The sequence below is a fragment of the Phyllostomus discolor genome, chromosome 9 (genome assembly GCF_004126475.2).
Source record: "Phyllostomus discolor isolate MPI-MPIP mPhyDis1 chromosome 9, mPhyDis1.pri.v3, whole genome shotgun sequence".
NCBI lineage: Eukaryota > Metazoa > Chordata > Mammalia > Chiroptera > Phyllostomidae > Phyllostomus > Phyllostomus discolor.
This window is the reverse complement of record NC_040911.2, coordinates 31,042,197-31,068,362: the sequence shown is the minus strand read 5'-3', so window position 1 is coordinate 31,068,362 and position 26,166 is coordinate 31,042,197. Positions and strand designations below refer to the sequence as shown.

The 26,166-nt window shown below is 41.6% G+C and overlaps 1 protein-coding gene and 1 pseudogene across 1 annotated transcript in view; both read left to right on the top strand.

Moving 5' to 3' along the window:
- The window catches only part of DSG2 (desmoglein 2), a 39,639-nt gene extending 14,465 nt beyond the window's left edge, over window positions 1-25,174 (top strand). Inside the window, exons 5-15 of the mRNA XM_028524351.2 lie at window positions 70-214; window positions 915-1,081; window positions 3,245-3,382; window positions 3,500-3,685; window positions 7,655-7,920; window positions 10,490-10,632; window positions 10,929-11,156; window positions 13,628-13,855; window positions 19,254-19,375; window positions 20,544-20,891; window positions 22,436-25,174. Of these exons, the coding sequence (XP_028380152.1) occupies window positions 70-214; window positions 915-1,081; window positions 3,245-3,382; window positions 3,500-3,685; window positions 7,655-7,920; window positions 10,490-10,632; window positions 10,929-11,156; window positions 13,628-13,855; window positions 19,254-19,375; window positions 20,544-20,891; window positions 22,436-23,467 (3,003 nt within the window). The 3' untranslated portion in view covers window positions 23,468-25,174. The remainder of the gene's footprint in view (window positions 1-69; window positions 215-914; window positions 1,082-3,244; window positions 3,383-3,499; window positions 3,686-7,654; window positions 7,921-10,489; window positions 10,633-10,928; window positions 11,157-13,627; window positions 13,856-19,253; window positions 19,376-20,543; window positions 20,892-22,435) is intronic.
- On the top strand, window positions 11,961-13,140 carry LOC114506508 (annotated as a pseudogene).
- Window positions 25,175-26,166: the final 992 nt, after the last annotated feature.

The window sequence follows — 26,166 nt, the reverse complement described above, 5'->3', positions numbered from 1 at the left end:
GATAACTATGGTAGTTTAATTACCTTAGCTTAACTCTAACCTCCTCTATTATTTATGCCCTGATTTCAGCTAACTGGTTATGCTTTGGATAAAGAAGGAAACAATCTAGAGAAACCGTTGGAACTCCGCATAAAAGTTCTCGACATCAATGACAACGAGCCAGTGTTCACGCAGGACGTCTTTGTCGGGTCGGTGGAAGAGCTGAGTGCAACACGTAAGAGTCTGCTATTTTTGTAAATGAGCGCCCAGAGGTATTTCACCCCGTTGCGTAACCGAACACGGAATCCTGTATCTTCGTGGAGGCTAAGAATTAACCACAGGGCAAAAAACCTGTTGCTCCAGGTTTGGAATTTTTTTGTGTGTGTGATAAGTTCAAAACAATTCACATGACCTTTTTTTCATACTCTCAGGACAGATATGGTGGCTAGCTGGCTTTGGCCCACTGGCAGTAGTGTGCTGACATTCGACTTCTATTATTTCTGCAGTCAGGTTCGATGACAATATTCAACGCAGTGTTCTACATGAACATTAGCAGGAGAGATTTCTCTTTGATCGTAGTGTAAAGAATAGCTGTGCTTCTGCCGAACTGTTGATATGATAATAAGCACTTACTTGTATCTGTTTGTTCTTCCTTCTTTGTATTCGGTATTATAACCATTATAAATACATTTGTGGCATTCCCGTAGCAAGTGTTCAGGACTTCACCCTAACCTTGTTTTAACCTTGGCCTTCCCCTTGTCTTGTTTTCCCCACTCCTGTAGTCCATTTGCACTTATTTCCTCATTCATCCAACTTTTTGATCTTGGTAAACTATGATTTTGAAAAGCACCTGAAATTCTTTTTTGCAACAAGCTGAAATTATATAGAAAATAACATGTGAGTTTCATTTTGGATGCCTTTGTTTCTAACGCCAGATACACTCGTGATGAAGGTCACCGCGATAGATGCAGATGATCCCAGTTCTCTGAACTCTAAAATTTCCTACAGAATCATATCCCAGGAGCCTGCCAGTTCTCCAGTGTTCTACCTAAATAAAGACACAGGAGAAATTTATACAACCAGTATTACCTTGGACAGAGAGGTAAATTAATATTTTATGGTGCTTATCTTTTAAACTCTCCTTCATTCCTTCAGGTTGTCCTCCATTTCTTTTTCAGTGTTCCTGCTTTGATGTGTGTTTCTCATTCCTGGGATGTGATAACTCTTGGAACTATCTCCTTCTAGGGATGTGCTGTCCACTATGGCAGCCACTAGTCGTTGGTGGCCATCGAACACCTGAAATGTGACTAGTCCAAACTGAGATGTGCTAAAAATGTAAAATCTAGCAGATTGGGAAGGCTTAGTATAAAAAAAAGAGAAAGAGAATGTAAAATGCCATCTTAACACTTTTTTGTTGATTTTGTGTTGAAATAATATTTGGTATACTGTGAGTTAAATAACATTTATTTTTAAAATCAACATCACCAGTTTCTTGGTACTTTGTTAAATGTGGCTGCTAGAAAATTTAAAATTCTGTAAGGATAGCACTGTTGTGGGGCCCCTTCAGTCAAAATTCTGTTTGCTGGAGAGTTCTGACCTGTGGTTCTGTGGTGAAGTGCCAGGAGTCTCTTCTACTGGTAACAGACACGCCGCAGGAGGCCAGGCTACAAACAGCCAACCCTGCTTGGGTTAATAGAACTGTTCATAAAGGAAAAAATTATTGTAAATCCCAAATTGGAGGAAAATTTGAATAAGTTTCTTTGCAATGGTGTCCAGCCTTTTGGTGCCTCCAGGCCACACTGAAAGAAGAGTTGTCTTGGGCCATACATTAAATACATTGCAACATGTAATCACAAAAAAATCTCAAAATGTTTTAAGTAAACTTACGACTTTGTGTTGGGCCGCATTCCTAGCCAGCCTGGGCTGCAGGTCGGACACTCCCGCTTAAAGTCTGTTCTGTCAGACATTTCACATTTTTATTTCTAACTCAAAGGGAAAATTTTAGAAGAAAGAAGGGAGATAGAAGATTTTACAAATGCTACATACTTCACAGATTCCTACTTTGTAATGCTACATACTTTACGAATTCCTTTGTAAGGTACTTCACAAAATACAAAGATTTTAACAACGTGCATGACGATCCTAAGAACACTGTGTTGTCATCAAACATAAATCATCAGCCCAGTGCAGCCAGTGTGTTTTGTATTGCTCGGAAAAATGATTTCACTCTGCCCAGCAAGGGAGAGGGTTGTGCCCAACTTTCCTCTCGAGATCTTTGTAAAATAAAGAATGTCATTGCTCTTAAAACTCTACTCCATACCTTTTCACATGCAATTAGAATGGAGAAAGTATTATTTTTGAAGTCATGTGATTTTTTTTTTCCATGGGCTGCTGCTTCTGAAGTATGCAGAGTTTAGCCAGTAACAATGGCTGTCACTTATTGGGCATTGACATAGATTAACCCATTTCATCCACCAAGACACCCTGTGAGGCAGATCCATATATCATCCTCATTTTATGCAGGAGGAAACCGAGGGTCAAAGGGAGTAAGTGCATCCAGCACAGCTAGTAAGTGGCACAGCCAGAACTGGAGCCCAGGCAGCTGGCTCCAGAGCCTCTGCCATCCTGCTTTCCCTGAGTAGCTCTGCCCCGCACAGCAGCCCCGTGCGCTGGCACCGGCTGCTCCGCTCTCCCTCAAACTGCATCCTGCCACCTTGAGTGAAGACCCATTGGGGGCCATGTGGAAGAGAAGGGTTCACTTTGTCGTAACATCTGAGGTGTCATTCTCTAGGACACACTGTCTTAGAATCATCTCTCTCTGGAAGTCTGGACAAGTTTTCTTGGGGACAGGGCCACCTTTGCTGAACTGTTAGCTGAAAATGAAGTGTGGGACCAAAATTTCCTGTGGCCCCACCATCACCTCCGTGGTGGAGCAGACTACATTTTGAACAGTACTCTTGGGTACAGACTGTTTTAGGGAGAGACCCATGTCCTGATAATATCTCTAATGACTGTTTAAGAATTTGACTAACACCACCAAGGACATAGTCAAGAATTTGACTGTCAACAACTGCTCCAGGCTTTTCTGTCCTTCTAGAAAAGCTCTGAGAGCAAATAGACATCTTCACACAAATAGTAGCAGGTCATGAAAATTATTTATGAATAAATTATACTGTTTATTTTGTTGATGATACAGTAGGCTAGAAAGACAGATTTGGGAGCGATTTATTTTCACCCCAGTTGGGTATTTTTCATTGCCCTGCAGAAACACAGCAGCTATACTCTGACTGTAGAAGCAAGAGACGGCAATGGACAAATAACGGATAGACCGGCAAAACAAGCTCAAGTTCAGATTCGTATTTTGGATGTCAATGACAATTTACCTGAAGTGAAAAGTCAAGTGGTAAGTATTATTTTTATGACCAGTGTATCTACTTGTTCATATTTTAGTTTTATCTAAATATATATCACTTAAATTTGCATTACATTAAAATAAATGTCCTGTGTTCATGTTTTGCAGTACGAAGGGATAGTTGAAGAAAATCAAGCCAATGTAGAAGTTATGCGCATAAAAGTGTTTGATGCAGATGAAATAGGCTCTGATAATTGGTTAGCAAATTTTACATTTGCATCAGGAAATGAAATGGGTTATTTCCGCATAGAAACTGATACCCAAACTAATGAAGGAATTGTGACCCTTATCAAGGTAAGTACTTAGTGTTCAAGAATGGGAGAAGTTGTGCAGATAAGATTACTGCCATGTTTTGAGCCCCCAAAACACCTGTAAGTGTTTGTATACTCAATTAACTGGCAGCACAACTTTTTGAGATAGAAGCCATCCCTATTAGCCCAAGCCTGTGGTCAGTATGTGCTCACACTACAGTTAATTTCAATCAGGGGTACTATAACCCTAACCTGACAGCATGATGCCACCAGCATCATTACTGCTGAGCACACTTCCGGTCTCGCAGCCTGTGCCTGACTACAATTCCTGTGTCATGACCTCTTGCCTCTACTCAGTGTCTCCCAACCAACCATTTCTTACTTGAACAACTTAACAATAAAGCCAGTCTTATCAATAATGTCTAAACACAAAAGCCATAATGACTTGGTAAAGCTCTAAACCAGTTGTCCCCCTAATGCTTCCAGAGTGCCTGAGAATTGCTTAGTTAGCCTACGTGCCCAGCATGCAGGCTCCTGTGCCCCGACGTCAGTAATCTGGGGTTGGGTCGGGCTCAGGAACTGGCCTGGGTGAGCAAGGAAGAATATCAATGTGTTTTTAAATGGTTTTTGATAAAATTGCTTTATCAGATTTTGGAATAAAATGCAAAGCTACAGCATCCAAAAACTATTTCATGAATCACACACAGACAAAAATTGATTATAGAAGTTTCCAAATTGTTACAAAAACATAGTAAATGACAGAGCAGAAAAAGATCTACCAGTGGGAAAAGGAATAAAGATACTATAAATGTATAAGAGAATAGAGAAAAGTTAACTTCAGGTTTCATGGTAGTAGAGCAGGGGAAAACAGTAAGAGTGCCTCATGTTTAAAGGGAAGACACGTGTTGTAATTATTAAAGAAATGGATAGTGGCATTGGAGATGAAATAGATCTATCTGCTCATGGGGAAGTAAGCATACTTTTAGTCAGCAGTTATAGGTGGAACCATGCTAGATGCCTGAGTTAAAAAGTCTATTATGCACACAAGGAGAGACAGTCACCGGGAGGCACAAAAAAGGATATAGTTTTTTCAACCTAACGGGACGTGGACAAAAAAAAAAAAAAAAAAAAAAAAAAACAGTAAAATCAGGACCTTGGCTGGTGTGGCTTAATTGGTTGGTACCACAAACTGAAAGATTGCAGGTTCGATTCCCAGTCACGGCACATGCCTGGTTTGCAGGTTTGGTCCCCAGCTGGGATGAATACAGAAGGCAGCCATTCGATGTTTCTCTCCTTCTCTTTCTCCCTCCCTCCCCACCCCCCAAATCAAAAACAAAAATTAAAAAAAAAAAAACCAGTAAAATTAATATTAAAACAGCAGCCACTTAGCCCTGGCTGGCATAGCTCAGTGGATTGAGTGCGGGCTGCGAACCAAAGTGTCGCAGGTTCGATTCCCAGCCAGGGTACATGCCTGGGTTGCAGGCCATGGCCCCCAGCAACCACACATTGATGTTTCTCTCTCTCTCTCTCTCTCTCCCCCCCACCTTCCCTCTCTAAAAATAAATAAATAAAATCTTAAAAAAAAAAAACAGCAGCCACAAGAATTGAGAATTTCAAATTTCCTGTCTCAATTATATAAAAAAATGTTTCCAAATAATAAGGGCAATAATCAGGTCCCTTTAAAAAGTTAGACAAAGAAGAAATACAAAGAGCTAATACAGATTTAAGAAGATACCCAACATGATTAGTCATTAGAAAAAATGAAAATTAAAATTTCATGAGATGCCACAGCACACCTGTTAGAATGGCTCTAATCAAAAAATTGACAACATGAAGTATCAGCAAGGATACGGAGAGACTAGAATTCTTACATATTGCTCATGGAAACAAAATGGTATAGCTAAAGTCGCTGTTTTCTTAAATATTAATCGTAAACAGTTAGTGACCAAATGATTTAATACTAAGTATCCACCCAAGAAAAATAGCACAAAAACTTGCATGCAGATGTTCATAGCAGCTCTTATTTATACTAGTTAAAAACTGAAATAACAATCCAATGTCCATCAACTGAGAAGTAGATAAAATGTTGTGTATCTATAAAATGGAATACTATTGAGCAATAAAAAGGGGTGAAGTACTAGTAATGCTACAACATGGATGAACCGCTAAAACATTTTGTGTAAGAAGTCAGACCAAAATGCTACATACTGTATGCTTTCATTTATGCAAAATTTCTAGAAAAGGCAAAACAGTAAATAATAGAAAGCAGACCAGGGATTACTGAGAGCTGGGGTTGTCAATGGTGATTGACTGCAAACAGGCACAAAGGGACTTTTAGGGGTGAGGGGAAATACTCTAAAACTGGAAGGTAGCGATGTTTGCAAAACTACATAGGGTTACTGGAAAGCACCATGCTGTACACTTTGCATGGAGAAATTTCACTGAAGGTAAATTATACTTCAATAAAAGGTAAAGGAGAATAGATACTTTGAGCTGTGGAAATAGAGATAGTAAATCATCACATGAAAAACAGTCTCAGCTTTGTTAACAAATGAGTTTAAGATCTTCGGTACTGCTAAAAATGGCAAAATGGACATGATAAACATGTTGACAATTATAAAAAATAGCGATATATGCCCTTATACATTGCTTTTGATGCTGAAAATGTTCCCACTCTCTTTGGATCATTACAGCTATGTACAGAAAACTGCGAGACGGTTTGGGTTGGTCCTGAACCTGGCTCATTTATTTCAAGGTTATCTTGGCCTTCCATGGTCTTTGAATACTAATGACATTTGTCTGGAAGATTTCATTTCTTATCCAGTATACATGATGCCATCAAAACAAGCATGCTAAGTACAAGAGCATCCTAAAAAAAAATTCACAAGGACTCTATAATCATAAAGCATGTTTTCGTTAGTCATTTTCTGCTGTGTTCTTGTCCCAATGCCATGGTGACCCATATAAAAGAGGGGTACGGGAAGTTATTATCCATCTGGAACACTACTGAGAGGAACACAAATTTCATAATAAATCATCCAAAGACAAGAGTGAACTGTAATTCATGTAAACTCATGTAATGTAGTTAATGTTATACTGGAGAAACCAGCAATAAGTCAGTGCATCTAAATCGCCAGGGCTACTAGAAGTAAAAAGTAACTGAACTTAATAAACATTGACTTTTTTAGTAGTAAAGTATAGCTCAACAGAGGAAACATAATTTGTATAAAAATGTTCAGAGCACTATAAATTAAATTGCAAATAGCCTGAATGCCTAACAATAGAATGACTAGGTAAAGTAAGTATATCTAAATAATAGAAAACTATAGAAATATTTTTAAAAGAAAATAAATAACATAAAATCAGTATACAGTGACAAAGTGAATAAAATGTACTTTATACCAGAACTCACAAAGAACAATATTTGGAGCAAGGTCCATCTTTTAAGGCATAACAGCAAACCAGATATTAATGGACATTATGCTAAAAAGGGGGGGTAGGTTCTTTGCTAAAACGTGTGTGAAAACCCCTTGGCTTAAGGAGGGTAAACATGCCCTTCCCACAGGAGGCTTCAGATCTTACGTGTAGTGAATGTGTTGGGGGCGGAGCCAACGGTGCCACCAGCGTTTCTACAGCCCGTTCAGCAGAACAAACCCAGGAAACACTTTACGGAATATTAACTTATATTAAATGTCCATTAACTTGTTTTCAATAAGTAAAGAAATCACTTCAAGTTGTTAAAATAAATGTTTTTTTCCCAGTGGTTTTGCCCTTTAAAAAATAAATTGGGATGTTTCATAATCATCCTTAACAGTTACGATATCAAATTGACAGACATAATTGCATGTAATTGTTATCAGTGAGTTGGAGTATTCAGTGTTGCCCCATTCCCCATCTGTTACATTGTTATGTCTAACATTAAAAGCACATGTGTGCACATGTGTACATGCTCTATGTGTGTGTTCTAGTTGTTTTCTCTTTTGAAAGGTCCCTTTGATTTTTGCCTTCCTAGGAATTAGATTATGAAAAAACAAAGCATCTTGACTTTAGCATTATTGTTGCAAATAAAGCACCTTTTCACAAATCCATTAAGAATAAATATAAGCCAACACCCATTCCCATCAAAGTCAAGGTGAAGGACGTGAAAGAAGGCATCCATTTTAAAAGCAGCACCATCTCAGTTCGTACTAGCGAGAGCATGGACAGATCAAGCCAAAGCATGATAATCGGAAAATTTCAAGCCTTTGACGAAGACACTGGAAAACCAGCCCATGCAAAGTAAGAAACAGTGATGACCATATTTCCTCATTCTGAATTACTTTAAATGCCTGTTTTCAAAAAATTGTAATGAAACTTGAATATTTCGCTTCTTTTCACCCAGCATTCTACTTCCCTAAAGGTCTATAGATTAAATTTCCCCAGACCGTATTTCCTCTACAGCCTGAGTGCCAGACTGGGTTCCCCACCTCAAAAAGTTCTGGCTAGCAAAGGCTGAAAAACTTTCTAAAATCTGTTTCATTTCCTAAGAGAGTACTCAAGGTAAGAAAATAGCAAATTTTATTGCAAGTTCCACTTGATACTAGTTTAGTTAAAAGAAATAGTTGCCTGATGTGTTTTAATATGGAGAAACTAGTTTCATTTGCACATAAATCTTAGAAATAACTCCTTATTTAAACCATGCTATTTGGTTCAGGGACGATGAACCTTTTATGCTTGTCTTGGTCGTGGTTACCTTACTCAGATACAGGTGTTGAGGACCTACTAGATGCCACCGCTATGCTGAAAGGGACTGGGCTGTGCCCTCTCTCTAGTGACACCTTAGTTTAAGTTTTCTAAGTAAATTTGCATCTTAGATTACAGAGCCACACATGCCATGGAAGGACAGCCCCACAGAACTATTATTTATTGAATCAGTCACAGTGATTACGGCTGAATTTGAAGAAGCCCCGCCTGCCACCCAGATGCACAGTCAGAGTTGTTTGGTTGCTTATCTGTGCTGACGCCTGGGTAAGGACACTTACCACAGTGTCCCTGGGTGCCAACACTTCACATCGTGTCGACTGTAGCAAGAATAGGAATGTGAACATGAAGAAGCTTTTCAACAATCTCTTTCCTTTTAGTGACTGCTTTTAATGGAATTCATCTTCCAATAGTAGCAAGTAGCCTTTTCCCAAAATAACATTAACAATCGCCACTGTTTTCTGCAGTGTCTTAGTGACCAACCTGCTGCTTCTGCGTTTAGCAGTCCAGTTTTTGCTTCCACGGCTCTAATCCGAACAAGGCAGCCCCTCACTGATGCTCTGGATGATTATTTCTCACTGCCGTCCACTTGGAGGCTTATCCGTTCTAATTAATTATCCTGTAGTAATACTGTGGCTGTTTACTGAAACTTCTGTTTCCCACCTAACTATTTAATTTTAGATGCTGTTTTTATTAAGAGTGATGAATATATCAAAAGTTATGTTCTGCCTGGAAAAATCATGAACCACATCTCTTTACTTTTTTAATTCTTTACCAGGCCATTGCAGAACTTTAGCATGAGAAGGATCTCAAAGATCAATTCAAACCTGCTGTGTTACACATAAGGAATGGGATGCACAGCCAAGTTAAATAGTGTTTTGATGTTTCCCTAACAAATTAGTGGTTACTATTTAGAAATGCTGACAAGAACAGCAGAATTCTTTCTTTAACTTTGTTATAACTTACTATTTTACTGTTTATTCATATGCATCAATTGCTTGTAGATATTTGGCGTATGTGAGCTGCCCTCCGACTTTCAATGGTGTCTTATTTTTCTCATAGAGAAGAACGGAAACTTCCTTAAATGAGGCCACACGTGAAGTGTGATCCTTATCACTAAGACTCTGCCTCTATTATTATAAGTACGAATGTGGGGACCACTGATGGCAACAGAGTCCAGGCTTTACAATTCCAAACGTGAAGTTCAGAAACACTCATGAAAATCCAAATGTATTTGGATTTTATACTTACTGGTATAAATATTAAAAGGCAGAAAATTTAGTTAATGTGTACAGTGGCATTTTTTAAAGAGCACTATAAGCAAATATTGCTATAAACTAGCCACTCAATGTACCTAAATGGCCATTTAATAGAAAATAAATTATCAATCTGGTTGATTGAACCAGTTGCTCATATGTTTGGCTTATATTTGGATATTTAAACTCAATGGTATTGAATTACATACATTTCTGAAAGCATGATATTTATCTTACCTTTCCCAAACTTAACTCTTTCCAAATCATTCTTGCTTCGAGGCAAGAAGCCCAGAAATCTCTTCATCAGCATTGTTTTTACATTTAACCATCTCTAAATGAAGGAAGCCTATTTATTGCTCTCAATAATTAACAATATTCCAAAATGTTAAAGTACTCCCATTTTAAGGCAGCCATTGATTTTTAAAATTGATATTTTAAAATACTGGTGACATGCCAATAAACAATAGAATGTAAGACTACTTTTATCCACTGAGTCTTGTTGAGTAACTAAGTTATTCTCCAAAAGTTTACCCCAAATTTAAGGGAGACCAAATTGAAAGCTGTAAGACAGACCACAGAGCAACTTGCAGCCCTCCTAGCTTAGTAGGCAAGGGATGGTCACCCTTGCATGGATGTCATGTGTGTTACAGGATTAAGGAAGGTTCCCAAATAAGAGTGATACGCACTAAAGAGAGGCACTTTTAGGCTGGTTTCAAGAAATTAAAAACATTCCAAACTAATACTGGTAACAACAATTTATACAGTGAAGCAAAAGTCAAACTTGAAAGAGTTGTAAATGTTAGAGATTCACTATTTATCCATAATTCAAAATTAATTTTGTTTTATAACAGATATGTCAAATTGGAAGACAGAGACAATTGGGTCTCCGTGGATCCTGCCACATCGGAAATTAAACTTGTAAAAATTCCTGATTTTGAATCCAGATATGTCCAAAATGGTACATATACTGTGAAGATTTTGGCTATTTCAGAAGGTAAGTTATTAAATAGGTATTTTTCTTGACTGGATATATTTTGCTATTATTTTCCAACATTAGAGACCTTCTTTTTGACTTTACAGAAAAACCAAATCTGTCCAGTGGATAAACCTTCACATTTCTACTTATTTAATGGACTAAAAGACATCGCTTAATCTGAATATGAAAACATATCTAGGATAGGAAGGGTCCTAATTCATTACTGCCCTTCTCACCCAAATGGCAAAAGAATTCAAACTATGTTTGTTACCAGCAACATAACCAGAATATACATTTTTTTTCTTATCTTTAAGACTCTCCCAGAAAAACCATCACTGGCACTGTTGTCATCACAGTGGAAGACATCAATGACAACTGCCCCACACTGGTCAACCCGGTGCAAAACGTCTGCGAGGACGAGCAGTACGTGAACGTGACCGCGCAGGACCTGGATGGCTACCCGTACAGTGACCCTCTGACTTTCGTCCTCGTTGACCATCCCACTGGGAGGGCAGGAGAATGGAAAATCGTACACAGAGAAAGTAAGCAAAGTCGTCGGACTGCATATCTAAAATCTCTATAATATAGATTCCTTTATATTATATTTTCAATACAGTTTTTCAGGGGAATTATAAAATGAAGTTTTAAACGCTTGGGCATAGCGTCTTGTATCTGGCTGTCATAAATAGCCCATTTGGAACAACAAAAGAGAGAAAAAAACAACCTAATGTCTTAAAGATAGTTGGGTGTTTTCTAAATTGCTCTTGAAGATGTTTTTGTCCCATAAGCTGAGGAGTACCTTGTCTGTCCAGGCAAACAATCAGAGTAGGTGCCTTCTAAAACAAAAATCTTGAAGTATGATGAGAATTTCATGAAAAATGACATTTATTGCCCTAGCTGGTGTGGTTCAGTGGACTGAGCACCCAGCCTGAGAACTGAAAGGTTGTCAGTCCAATTCCCAGTCAGGGCACATGCCTGGGTTGTGGCTGGGTCCCCGGTTGGGAGTTTGTGAGAGGCGGCCCATTGAAAGGCATCTGATGGTTGTATCTCTCAAACATTGATGTTTCTCTCCCTCCCTTTCTCCCTACCTTCCCTTCTCTCTAAAAGTAAATAAATAAAATCTTTAAAAAAAATTAATGACATTTATTGATCACTTATCATGTACAAGGCACTCTGCTACCCCTTCATATGCATTATCTTGTTTAATTCTTACTCCATAACATCATTCCCTCTTTATGGCTGAGGAAACCTTTACTTAACTAGAGCTAAATAGCTTGTTCAAGGTCATAGGCTGGTATGTCACAGACACAGCATTAAGAATGGTCTGTCTGACCCCTCCATGCCAGATGGCCACGTGCAGATATCCATCTCGTGGGCATATCTGCCTTCTTGATGCCGGCCTTTGGGTGCCTTTCAGGGTGGTTTTAAATGTACAAAAACCTATCCAAAAGGCTTTTTTTTTTCTAAACAATTTATGTTCATTTCTGAAAAGTCTCATATATAATACCCAAGTTTTTCTTTTTTTATTCAAAAGTTTTTCTTAATTTATGATTTTATTGTTATTTTAAGTCTAACAAATTTTTTGCAATCACTTTAAATGGCTTTTAATAATGTTCAAGTTGGTGATGGGTACCATGGGGATTAATTATGCTCTTCTCTCTATTATTGTCTGTTTAAATTACCTTAATAATTTTTTTAAGAAATTATAAAATAAAGGACATTCAGTAGAATGTCATTTAATTTGCCACTTATTTGTCACTGTATTCCCAGTACATAAAACAATTTCTAGCATCTGGCAAACCACGTACATTTGTTAAGATTAATCATTGTGAAAGTAAGGCATGTCCAAATCCTATCCTTTGCGATTGACCCGCACATTTAGAGTGTCGGGATCAATTTTAGCCAGCACACGGCGTGAATTCAACAGAGCAGCTAAGCAGTGTTCAACCAGTGCTTGTGGGCTGGCCAGGCACCAGGAGAAGCCTTTTACCTCGTCCCGCGCTGCGGGGGCTGTGGTGTGGCCCATGGGCCACAGTTCCTTGCCTGCTCACTCACCCCAGCTCTGGAGGGCCTCCTGGGCCGGAAGTGGACCCCGGTGGCCATGAAGCGAGACAGGGTACAGTGGCAGCTTGTTGGGGATGTGATCCAGCATTTTGAGAGGAGGGGCTTCAAGCTGGAGGGGATGAAGACGCTTTGGGTCTGGGAAGGCCCCAGTGTGGTCTGCACCTCAAGTGCCATGTAGGACCCACTGACTCAAATGAGGCTGCCCCAGGCACCATCCTCCGGGGAAACTTCAGCTTCCACATCAGTAGAAACAGCATTCCCGCCAGCAACTGTGGAGGGAGACCCAGCTGTGGTTCCAAAGCAGTGACCTGGTGGACTGGACAGACGAAGCCCCCCACAGCCTATACCCAGCCTGAGCCTCAGGCTACCCATCTGTCCCAGACCACCTACCTGTTCACCTTCTGCCCCGGCCCAGGGCAGATAAATCAACTTTATGTGCTTTTTGGTATCCTAAGCCAGCAAGAGAACAGACTAAATCTTTTTTTTTATAAAGAATTTTTTAAGATTTTATTTATTTATTTTTAGAGAGGGAAAGGAGGGAGAAAAAAAGAGAAAGAGAAACATCAATGTGCAGTTGCTGGGGGTCATGGCCTGCAACCCAGGCATGTACCCTGACTGAGAATCAAACCTGGGATGCTTTGGTTTGCAGCCTGAGCTCAGTCCACTGAGCTACACCAGCCAGGGCCCCAGACCAAATCTTTTCCGTACCAAAATGCCAGACCACCTTTGAGGTGTCTCCAAAATTGGGTAGTTTAACCTGCCCTGCAGGGGAGACATTAAAATTCCTTGTGCCATGCAAAAAAAAAAAAAAGAGAGAGAGGGAGAGCAGTTAAAGAATAAATGTTCTAACTGGAGCTAATTATTATGAGCCATTAAAGAATGTTTTTATAATTTAATCTTGCCTCTGCCTTGGTAATCGCTCATTTTTCTTTGCCTCTTACCACTGTAGGTACCAGTGTGCTGCTACAGCAAAGTGAACGAAAGCTTGGGAGAAGTGAAATTCAGTTCCTGATTTCTGATAACCAGGGTTTCAGTTGCCCTGAAGCGCAGACCCTTAAACTCACGGTTTGCAAGTGCCTGGACGGCAGTGGCTGTGTGGAAGCGCTGAGTGGAAGCTACTTTGGCCTGGGGCCTGCAGCGATCGCCCTAATAATTTTTGCAATTCTGCTCTTGCTACGTAAGTATTTTTAAAGCCAGTTTGTGGCTCTGTTAGTAATTAAGGGCTCGACTAGTGTTTAGTTACCTTAGCAGTTATTGACTTCTTTACAGTTACTGCTCACCCCACGGGAACACTTGAGGCTGAGAAGGGAAACAAGAATTGATCACAGATAAATTCACCGAAGTTGGTTATAGCGCTCCTCAGAACTTTGTTTTTTTGTTTTGTTTTTTTTAATATATTTTATTGATTATGCTATTACAGTTGTCCCATTTCCCCCCTTCTCTCCCCTCACCCCTGTATCCCCCTCCCACCCACATTTCCCCCCTTTAGTTCATGTCCATGTGTCATACTTATGAGTTCTTTAGTTTCTACATTTCCCGTACTATTCTTGCCCTCCCCCTATCTATTTTCAACCTACATTCTATGCTACTTATTCTCTATACCTTTTCCCCCTCTCTCCTCCTCCCACCCCTCTGCTGCTAACCCTCCATGTGCCCTTCATTTCTGTGGTTCTGTTCCTGTTCTAATTGTTTACTTAGTTTCTTTTGGTTTTGCTTTAGGTGTGGTTGTTAATATTTGTGAGTTTGCTGTCCTTTTACTATACATGTCTTTTCTTTATCTTCTTTTCTTAGGTAAGTCCCTTTAGCATTTCATAAAATAAGGACTTGGTGATGATGAACTCCTTTAACTTGACCTTATCTGAGAAGCACTTTTTCTGCCCTTCCATTCCAAATGAGAGCTTTGCTGGATAGAGCAATCTGGGATGTAGGTCCTTGTCTTTCATGACTTGGAATATTTCTTTCCAGCCCCTTCTTGCCTGTAAGGTCTCTTTGGAGAAATCAGCTGACAGTCTGATGGGAACTCCTTTGTAGGTGACTGTCCCCTTACCTCTTGCTGCTTCTAGGATTCTCTCCTTCGTTTTTACCTTGGCTAATGTAATTCTGATGTGCCTTGGTGTGTTTCTTCTTGGGTCCAACTTCTTTGGGGCTCTCTGCGCTCCTTGGATTTCTTGGAAGACTGTTCCCTTTGCCAGTTTGGGGAAGTTCTCCTTTATTATTTGTTCAAATAACTTTTCCACTTGTTGGTCTTCCCCTTCTGGTACCCCTATAATTCGGATGTTGGAACGTTTAAAGGTGTCCTCGATGGTCTTAAGCTTTTCTTCGATTTTTTGAATTCTTATTTCATCATGCTCTCCTGCTTGGTTGATTCTATCTTCCTTCTGGTCCACTGTGTTGTTTTGAGATTCAGATTCCTTCCTTTCACAATTGGCTCTTCTCCGTGTGTCTTCCTGCATCCCTTTTATGGTAATCTGCATTTTTTCATGTAATTTGGATCCAAAATCCACCAGTTCCGTGAGCTTCCTGATCACCAGTGTTTTGAACTGTGCATCTGATAGATTGGCTATTTCTTGGTCACTCAAAAGGATGAGTCCTGGGGGTTTGATCTGTTCTGCTGGAAACATATCTTACGTCTTTCCCCGTCTCTCCTATTATTTTACTTATTTATTTATTTTTTCTCCGGTCTGGTCGCTCTTGTTACGGTGGGGGGCGGAGCCTTAGGTGTTCACCGGTGCTGGGCGCCCCAGTCGCTAGCTTGTGACGTTATATGTGGGGGGCAGGGGCGGGAGCGGGGACAGGAGGGATCAATGGCGACCCTTCCGTTCTCCTGGAGTCAGACACTTCCCTGGGCTTCTGGGCTGTGAGCTCTGCCCTGATCCCCAGTCGCTGCCCCCACTGATTCCCCCAGCCGCCGCTTGCGTACTCAGGGATCACCGCTACACCACTGCGCTCGCTCCTGTGTCCCGGATTGCTGTCGCGCGATTCTGCGCCAAATTTCCCCCGACCTCCGCGCGCCTGCGACCCGCGCCAGCCCCACGCCTGCTCGCTCGGCTCGTAGTCCCCTACCAGTCTGGATGTACGGGTCTACTTCAACTTCTAGGCTGTCCGTCTTCCATTTAGATAAATCCTCTGACAGTTCTGATATTATGACTGCAAATCATTGTTGTAAATTATTGTTGCTCTGTTCTTGGTTGTGCGAGGAGGTACGGTGCGCCCACCTATTCCTCCTTCTTGTATTTCTTGGAAGACTGTTCCCTTTGCCAGATTGGGGAAGTTCTCTTTTACTATTTGTTCAAATATGTGCTCAATTTGTTGCTTTTCCCCTTCTGATTCTGGTACCCCTATAATTCGGATATTGGAACGTTTAAAGATGTCTTGGATGCTCTTAAGCTTTTCCTCAATTTTTTGAATTCTTATTTCATCATGCTTTCCTGCTTGGTTGATTCTATCTTCCTTCTGGGCCACTGTATTGTTTTGAGACTCAGATTCCTTCCTTTCACTAATGGCTCTCCTCTGTGTATCTTCCTGCATCTCTTTTATGGTAACCTGCATCCTTTCATCTAAATTGCACCCAAAATCAACCAGTTCTGTGAGCTTTCTGATCACCAGTGTTTTGAACTGTGCATCTGATAGATTGGCTATTTCTTGGTCGCTCAAAAGGATGAGTCCTGGGGGACTGATCTGCTCTGTTGAAAACATATTTTTCCCCTGTCTCTCTTTTTTTTTTTCCAGTCTGGTTGCTCTTGTTACGGTGGGGGGTGGAGCCTTAGGTGTTCACTGGGGCTGGGCACCCCAGTCGCTAGATTGTGACGTTATATGTGGGGGCGGGGCGGGAGCGGGACGGGAGAAAATAATGTCGATAGTTCTGTCCTCCTGGACCCAGACCCTCGTCTGGGCTTCCGGTAGCGAGTTCTGCCCTGGTCCACAATCGCTACCCCTCTGGGTCTGCCAGCCACAGCTTGCGTACTCAGGGATCACCGCTGCGTTCTTGCGCCCCGGATGGCTGTCGCGCCGATTTCGCGCCAAACTTTCCCCCCCCGACCTCCGCGCGCTGCGGACCCGAGCCAGCCCCGTGCCGGCCTGGCTCTTCTTCTCCTACCAGTCCGGATGAACGGGTCTACCTCAACTTCTTGGCTGCCTGACTTCCATTCAGATAAATCCTCTGCCGGATCTGGGTGTTATTCTGATTGTAAATTATTGTTTTTCTAATCTTGGTTGTACGAGGAGGTACGGTGCGTCCACCTATTCCTCCATCTTGCCGGAAGTCTGAGAACTTTGTTATAAAAATGTGTTATTTCCTCATTTAAATAACCAAGGTTATTATGCATGATCTTCCGCCACCTTTTAACATAGACCTTGTTGGTGTCCCCATTTTTTTTGTTTTTCTTTTTATTGATTGATTTTAGAGAGAGAGAAGGAGAGAGAAACATCAGCTTGTTGTTCTACTTATTTGTTTATGCATTCATTGTTTGCTTCTTGTATGTGCCTTGACCAGAGATCGAACCTGCAACATTGGCATGTCAGGATAATGCTCTAACCAACTGAGCTACCTGGCCAGGGCTAAATTTTTTTTATTAAAAAGTTTTTTTAAGTTACAGTCTATATTCAATAATATTTTGTGTTAGTTTCCAATAATATTTTGTGTTAGTTTCAGGTGGACAGCATAGTGGTTAGACAATCATATACATTACAAAGTGTCCCCCCTAATATTTCCAGCACGCTCCTGGCACCAAGTATAGTCATTACAATATTATTGGCTCTGTTTCCTGTGCTGTATGTTACACCCCCCATGACTATTCTGTGGACACCCAGTCTGTACTTCTCAGTCCTTCCCCCTTCTTCACCCATCCCCCCACCTTCCTCCCTCTGGCAACCATCAGTCTGTCCTCTGGATCTGTGAGTCCATTTCTGTTTTGTTTATTCATTTATATTGTTCTTTAGGTTCTACATATAAGTGAAATCATGTGGTACTTGTCTTTCTCTGACTGACTTACTTCACTTAATCAGTGCCCCCATTTCAATAATCTCTGCGAGGGAGGGATGTTGTCTCTAGTGCCCAATGCCTAGAACAAGCCTTGCCCACAGGAGGCGCACAGACCTGGTTTGCTGCATGAATTTGGATTATGGACACAGCGTTATTTTATGAACTTATTTTATGTTCATTGATCTTTGCTTTGCACATTCAACTTGTCAGAGCCACCCTCCCCCGCCCCATATACTCTGTTGGGTTTGCTCTTCACCTGAGCCAACAGTAGTGAGACCTCTGAGTGCGTCCATGCCCCCTCACAGTGACAGCCAGTCCTGCCTGCCCTGCATGTTCTCCAAAGACCTCAGGTTCCCTTTCATGAAAGAACACAGGACTGCAGCCCGGGGTCACGTGGTCAACACTCCACTTGACCACTGAGCATGGGCAGAGGACCATCTTCGAGGTAGCCCCAGCTCTCTGTGACAGAGGAAGAGCTGGTTAAAGCCATCAGCAGATGTGCAGTTGAATGCATAGCACTCAACAATGTACAGTGTACTTTTATACCATCTTTCTACTTTATGATACAGGCACAGAACAGCAAACGACTTGTCTCAGCTTCCCAAGTTTGCAGGGAGGTCCTGGAGCTGGGGCTGCATCTTTTATGTGGGGATTCCTTGCACCACCTTCTCATCGCACATTCCCCAGGGCCTTTTGGGTATTTGTCACGTGGTACACACTTGATAAATGTTTGTTGAATTTGTGTAAATATTGGATTGCCACAGGCTGATTTCAGTCTTTTCATTATTCACAGTAGTTGTGACTGTGTTGTCAACGGTTGTGCATAAAGAGTCTAGGGGGTAGTCACTTCGTCACTGGAAGATGCCAAATGGGAGTGGCAATAAAACCTGTTGTGATTTGGGGCCCACTGCTTGCAGGGTGTAATTAATTCAATACTACCCGGATCTAGAGGCCAACACTGGCCTTCACTTCCTCCTGGAGGTAGAATCAAATTTAAGGAGGGAGCTCTGAGATTGGACTGAACTCTAGATCTATTCTAAGGGTTTACTATAGAATTGTTTAGCAAATAGTCAACTTGTACCTCAGTGAGTTGGCCTTTTGCCAAAATCTACTGTCGGATGAACTGGTAAAGAATAGAAGTTCCAGTGTGCTTGAACATAGGGAAAATGTTTTCTACCTTGAGAAGCTTTTGATTTTTTAACACATAAATATTTTTATTTTGGATAGTAAATATTCTCATATTAAAAATTAAAGTGGTTTAAAAAGACAAAAAGTTTAACCTTTAAGTTGGTTTTGATGGTTTGGATACTATGGACTGGGCATCCCACCCAGTAACCACACTCAGCCTCTTAATGAGGGACGAGGCCTCTGAACCTGCCCGGCTCCCTCATCCTGCCTGTCGACTTTGGTGTGCTGCCCCCAGACAAGCAGATGAGGTCGGATCGGGGTGAAGAAAAGAAAAATAGAAATAATGCTGTAATAAGTGAAGGCTGAACTCTAGGAAGTGATACGCAAATTGCAAAATTATGTAACATACATTTTTAAAGAGTTCAGGACTCACCTTTTATTTGTGTTTAATTTTGTTTTGTTCCAGTCGTACCCCTTCTTCTGCTGATGTGCCATTGTGGAAAGGGCGCCAAAGGCTTTGCCCCCATTCCTGGCACCATAGAGATGCTACATCCTTGGAATAATGAAGGGGCACCACCGGAAGACAAGGTCAGATAATCAGATATCAGTGGAAGTTGTCCCCTTTTCTTATTTTAAACAGGCCTTGGGAAGTGTTTCTAACATTTTAGGTCATGAGAGAGTAAAGTGGGCCTTACGGATTTCATTCACATGCCTTTGAGTAAAACCTATTTTGTGCTTGTTGCCAGGGCAGAGTTGAGGTGGTGTTGCTGTTCTGTGATAGGTCTCATGTTGCAGAGAATGCAAAGCAAAAGTTAGACAGAGCAAGAGTGTGTAGAGATTTAGGATAAAAATATTTATTATTAACAGTATTTCAAAACCAGGTATTTCTGCATTTTCACTTCCCTTAATACATAGGGTTGGCAGAGGTATGCCCACCACCCATAACAGTTGTAAAAGATCACAAAATCCCCTGTTCTACCTGCATAACAACCACCTCCTACTGTCTCTTTATTGCATCTTCACCCTGGGCCTCTCATCACCATCTGTAGTAAGCATCATATCTCGTAGGATGTGATCAGCACCAAGTGTCAGAGAACTCAGAATAACAGTGGCTTAAATATATATATGGGCGGTCCAAGACCATCATGATGGCTGCAGGCTTCTTTTTCCTCATTGTTCCTCCATGGATGAGTTCCATTCTCTGCTGTCTTCATGCTCCAGACAGGCACTGCCTGCTGTGCCCACATTCCAAAAAGCCGATAGGAGAAAAGTGAAGATCCGCTCTTGAAGAACACATCCCAAAACGTGCATTCTCCGTTTCCACTCTGCTTGAACTCACACTAACTAGAACTTCATTGGGTGGCAATTTCTAGAGGCAATAGAGTCTTAAAAGTATAGTTTACATTTAGGATGAACATGCATCCAGTTAGATAAAAAAATAACAATTGTATAACCAAAAAGAAGACATTAAATGTTAGAGGAAAGTTGAAATACAATTGGTGCCAATAGAATAAATGAGCCGAGTCTATATTTAAATAACTTGTTTTCCTTTTGGATGATAATCATCTAACAAAACAGGAAGGTAGAATGGCTCTTCAGAAGCCTCAAACAGAAGTCAGTCCACCCAAAGCAGTTATCCTAATTTGCTTTTGCGGAAATAGCTTATTCCCATTGTATGCCCACTTAGCTCAGATCCTACAAACGTGCTGACCCTTCATCCTTCCGGCTCAGTTCTCAACTGTATTTGCTCTCACAGGTGGTGCCATCACTTCTGACGGCGGATCACAGAGAGAGTGTAGCAGTGGGCAGTGGCACAAGAGTTGGAGTAGGGGCCGGAGTAGTCAAGGAGTCCACCGTGAAAGGGAGTAGCTCGGCTTCCTTTACCAGAGTGCAGCATGACATGTCCGAGGTGGATGGGAGGTGGGAAGAACACCGAAGCCACCTTTCTGGGGGTGCCACCCAAGTGACAGGGACAGCAGGAGCTGTCATAGGCGGTGAAACCATAAGGACCACAAGAGCCACGGGGGCTTTCAGAGACATGGCTGGAGTTCGAGCAGCTGCTACTGCAGTGAACGAGGAATTCTTAAGAAGTTATTTCATTGAGGTAAGTGTTGGTTTTTAGGTACAAGGGGAAAAACCATTTATACGCTAATGTGGTACTATTAGGGTGATCATTGCCTCAGATCTGGACAGGACATCGGGGGTTTTTTTGTTTATGAGAATGCTTACAGTTAATGAGGGAAGAGAGATATGACCCCACAATCTGACTTCTCACAAAGGTTTTTTCACATTCATGTTTTTGCCTCCAAATGCATTTCTGCTCTTCATTCCAAGAGGCAGAGAGAGCAGACTGTACCTGGGAAGCTGCCATCCTTGGGGTGCAGGGAACATAGCAACATAGAATCTTGCAGTGGTTCCTAAAGCCCCTGCCTTTTTTGCACTCCAATTTCATTGGCCAGAGCAAGTCACATAGACCAAGCCGGATGGCAGTGGGGCAGAAAGTATAATCTCTCCCCACACTTTAAATAGACCTAAAAAACACAATCTGTGATGTCCATTTAAGTGTTGTCTTCTGAATGAGAGCACTTGGCTTCGCTGTGGAGGTGGTTCATAAAAAATTAGGAGGAAAGTTGCAGGAAAGATGATGGGTTACAGTCCGGAAGCTCACTTCCAGAATTAAGAATTAGGAGCAGAACTGGGTGCCTTTCTTGAGAACAAAGTCCGTGTGTCCCATGGGCAGAGTCGGAGTGACACTCATCTGGAGGACAGTTAAGAGAAGTAAGGTGATGTCTTCCATGGAGGCCTGTTAATTTCTGTCCTCTCTCCCCTAAATGGTTACACATTACTGGAGTGCTTTCCCACTTTCTCTTTCCTTCTACATCCTTCTCTTCATGTCATCTGCCCGCCCCCTAAGTATTACCTTGACCGGGAGAAAGGGATATGTCAGTGTCAGGAGGGGAAACCGCTTAGCCTCCCCTTTGTGTTTCCCTGTGCAGCTCCATTCTGGTGCCCTCTTTGTTGTATCCTGATGCGTTTTTCCTCTCTGCTCCAACCCTGCTCTAGGCAGCCTTGGTTACATATGCACATGCAGCTTTTAATTCAGAAAGTGTTTCAAACTGATCAGAAAGTAGGCAAGAAAAGAAATTTTGAACTCCCGCGTACTCTTTACCCAGGTGACCCAAACGTTAGCACCTAGAGCCACAACGACCCACCCTGTCTTCTGGTCTCACACACACACATGCACACGGGCACTCGCACGTTCTCTCACACGACCACAACACAGTGAGCAAACTTAGAGATGTGGCAGTGACACATCCAAACAGCGGTGTACCCAGCCAACCATGATGACGTCTTACATAGCGTTTGTTTTTCCTGTCCAGGGCCCGGCCCAGTCCTGCGTCTCATTTAGTTGTGACATTTTAATCTCCCTTAATCTGGATCAGTCTCCTCTCAGCCTTTCATATCTTTTACAATATTAATATTTTTAAGGCTGCTGGCAGCTGTGGCGTAGAATGTCCTTCAGTTTGGGTTTCTCTGATGTCTCCTTGCATTTAGACTCAGGCTGTGCGTTTTGCACAGGAATGTCGCCTTGTTCTTCAGTGAAGGTGTGTCACCAATCATATGCCTCTGTTTTTATTTCCATTTTAGAAAGCTGCCTGTTGTACCGAAGAAGATGACAATCACACAGCCAAAGATTGCCTTCTGGTTTATTCTCAGGAAGAAACTGAGTCCCCACATGGTTCCATTGGTTGTTGCAGTTTCATTGAAGGAGAGCTAGATGACCACTTCTTGAATGATTTAGGGTTTAAGTTCAAGACACTAGCTGAAGTTTGCTTGGGTCAAAAAATAGATATGGATGTGGAAATGGAGCAGAGGCCAATACCTGAGAGAGAAACAGCTTCACATACACTCTCCAAGCAAACACATACACTCTCCGAGCAAACAAGGGTTAATTCACAGAATACCTACTCCTCTGGTAGTGGCTTCCAAGTTCCAAAACATTTGCATGAAGCTAATGCAGAGCAAATAACTCAGGAAACAGTCACTGAAAGGTCTGTGTCTTCTAAGCAGGGTCAAAAGGTAGCTACACTGCTCCCTAATTCATTGGCTTCTGGTGGTGTCATGGTGACAGAAACCTTTGCCACAGGTTCCACTGTGCCACCACCAAGCACTGTGATCCTGGGCCCCAGACAGCCACAGGGACTTATTGTGACAGAGCGGGTGTATGCCCCAGCTGCTACCTTGGTAGACCAGCATTATGCTAATGAGGGTAATGTCATGGTTACTGAGAGGGTTGTGCAGCCTAATGGGGGCCTGTCCGGTCCTCTGGAAGGCACTCAGCACCTGCCAGATGGGCATTATGTTATGGTCAGGGAGAGAGAGAGCTTCCTTACTGCCAGCTCAGGTGTGCAGCCCACTCTGGCCACGTCCAGTGCAGCAGCAGGGCAGAACGTGACGGTGACAGAAAGGGTGCTAACACCCGCTTCCACCCTGCAATCCAGTTACCCGCCTGCTGCTGAAACCTCCATGACGGCCGGAAAGACCGTAGTTTCTGGAGCTGGAGTCCCTGGCCCTCTGCCAAATTTCGGTTTCCAGGAGTCTGGGCATTCTAGCTCTACTGTAACCACGTCGTCCACCAGAGTCTCCAAGCACAGCACAGTGCAGCATTCTTTCTCCTAAATGGTCAGCCACAGTTGGACCCAGAGCTGAACAAGCAGCGAGTGAGTTCATGTTTTCAATGGACCTGCCTTTCCTTGCTGCTTACAGACATAAGAGGTACATACACAAAAGGAAAACCTTCTCAGTCACTGGCAGACATGGACCTTGCTCTCTCAGCATCCAGGAGAGTACTTCAGAAATGCCCTTGGACTTCCCAAGGGCGTCACCATGACGCTGTGTCTTAAGTGCCTTTCGGTGAGTTGTGGCCACACAACATTCACAAAGCAAGTTAAACAGAGAGTAAGCCTGGCTTCTAAGGATTTCCCAGCACAACACAGAGCGCCCAGTTCACCAGCCATACAGTAGAGCAATCACGAAGCCTTCGGGGCCTCTGCACACCGTGCCAGCGTTGCACGTTGCTCTTCTCAGCCCGTTCTTACCGCACCAGCAGCTTGTCAGCACTCATTTATTCAAAGACACAGACACAGTTCGGGTGATGCTGCGCTTGTTTTCCTCAAGACCAGAGGCCTTCCCGTCTGTGTGAGGGTGATCGAATTTTGGAACATTGATGTGGTAAAAACACATATGTTTCTGTGCATGTAACTGTGTGTGTTGTGTGACCTTAAAAATAACATTATATCTTCCCTTTGTCTCTCAATAATGAGAATATTGAATACTTCCAATTCAGTTGAATAATCCAGGGGAAAATTCATAAATATAAAATCACTTTTTATAGCAATACTATACTATTTATAAAACCTCAGGATATATTCTAATTTTGTACAGCTAAATTGACCACTAGACCATATACACTGTGAGAAGAACCATGCTTATTTCAATGCTGTTATTAATCCTCAGTGTCTAACATGGATGCCAAAGCAGTAGTTGTAGAATTAAACTGGATGATAGAAGCCATTCTCTTTAATTTACGATTTTAAAACATGGAAGGAACTTATCACTTCTGTAATGATGAGTTTGAAATTATGATTTTACTCTGTCACAAACTTAACACATCAAATATGTAATCAATGTGAATTTGTATGTCACGCTTGCCCCTTTCTGAAAAGTGATTTGGGTGTTTTGACCAAATAAATAGATTTTATTTCTATTGCTCCTTGAAAAATTATTTCAAGTTGCAAAGTATACGTGCCTATGAGTAACAATTTATATAAATATTCTTCACAACAAAATAATTTTCATAGATTTTAAATACTGTGTAATTTTGTGAGTTTTCCAAATATTTTGCTTAGGGAATGGAATCTTTAAAAATTTATTTTTATAGCACATTTATAGAAATATTGTTGACTTGAATTGTGTAATGTAAAATATTGACACTTTTTGCTCCCACAGACTAGGAGTAAAAGACAAATATTTTCAGATATCATAAGTCCGTGGCCAAAGTGAAGGTCCTTCTTCCATCTAAATTTTGTACTCTCTACTTAGTAAGTGTTGTTAGTTTCTTTTCAGTATAGACTTAGTAGTTGCACTTTGCCAGGAATGCAGCAGGAATGCCACTACTGTGTGAAAGGTAAAAATGACAGTACTTCGAACAAAACGTAGTCTTAAGCTTCCTGGAGCAGCCTTGAAAACTCTAGCCTGTCAAATGTGTCTCATGAAATCACATTTTCTAAATGATTTCTTTGTTCCCAAAAGGGTGATTTGTATTCATTTTTACATTTATTCCTGGAAAAAACTATATTTGTGTGTCATCAAAATATTTAAATTAAATAAATGACCTTTAGAGCAACTCTTTGCCTGTATCTTTTTATTGCTCTGTCCTGTTTTACAAGGAATGTAGCTGGTGGTCGAGAGCCGCGGGTCACGTCCTGAGGGCAGGAGGTCGCGTCCTGAGGGCAGGTGCGGGGTGGACTTTGGTATTTTAATTAGAACTGCTGATGTGCAGCTCAGCCAGCCCCTTGGGGGAGCACATTCCCCTTGCAAGCAGGGTAGAACATAAGAAGACCTAGTTAAATTTGAGTTTCAGGTCAATATTGAGTAGGTTTTTACAGTGTATGTCCCTTAGTAAAGAGTTATCTGGAACCTGGAATTCAGATTTAACTGAGAGCGCTCTATTTCTGTTTGCTGAGTCTGGCAACTTTCTTCTTAAGAGACCGAAGTTGACTTCCTGTCCAGAATGTAACACTGGAGGTACCCGTCGGACCGGCTGCAGAGAGCTTGCATGTCTGACCCAAAAAGATAAAATGAAATTCAACCAATGTTGAAGGGCTGTTTTAGCTGCTTGTCATAGTTTACAGGGGCAAAGATCAAAGTTCCTGGCTGTACCATGATGTCACGTTAATAAATGGCGACACTGGCACACCGAGACACCCTCCGGCATGAAGACGGTGCTACCCTGCTGTGAGCCCGGGGCCTCCCCGGGTAGCACACGGGGGCAACTTTTGGTTGATTTCATGAACCTGCCGACCATATTCCAGTCATCGCTACATCAAAATTTATACAAGAAAATACTGCTTATCAAGTATTGCCTAGAAATCATGTATTTCAGATAACTTTCAGATTATTAACTCTTTAACATTTCAAAATTTCTTGGTTTCATTAAGTGTAGTTCATATCCTCTCCATCATTACTACTTGTTTTCTCTACTTTTTTTTTTTATTAAAGAGGATGTTAAAATCTCCAACATTGTGGCTTTGCCCATTGCTCCATTAAGTGTTTTGAAACATGTTATACCTGTGTTATTAGGCACAAATACATTTAGG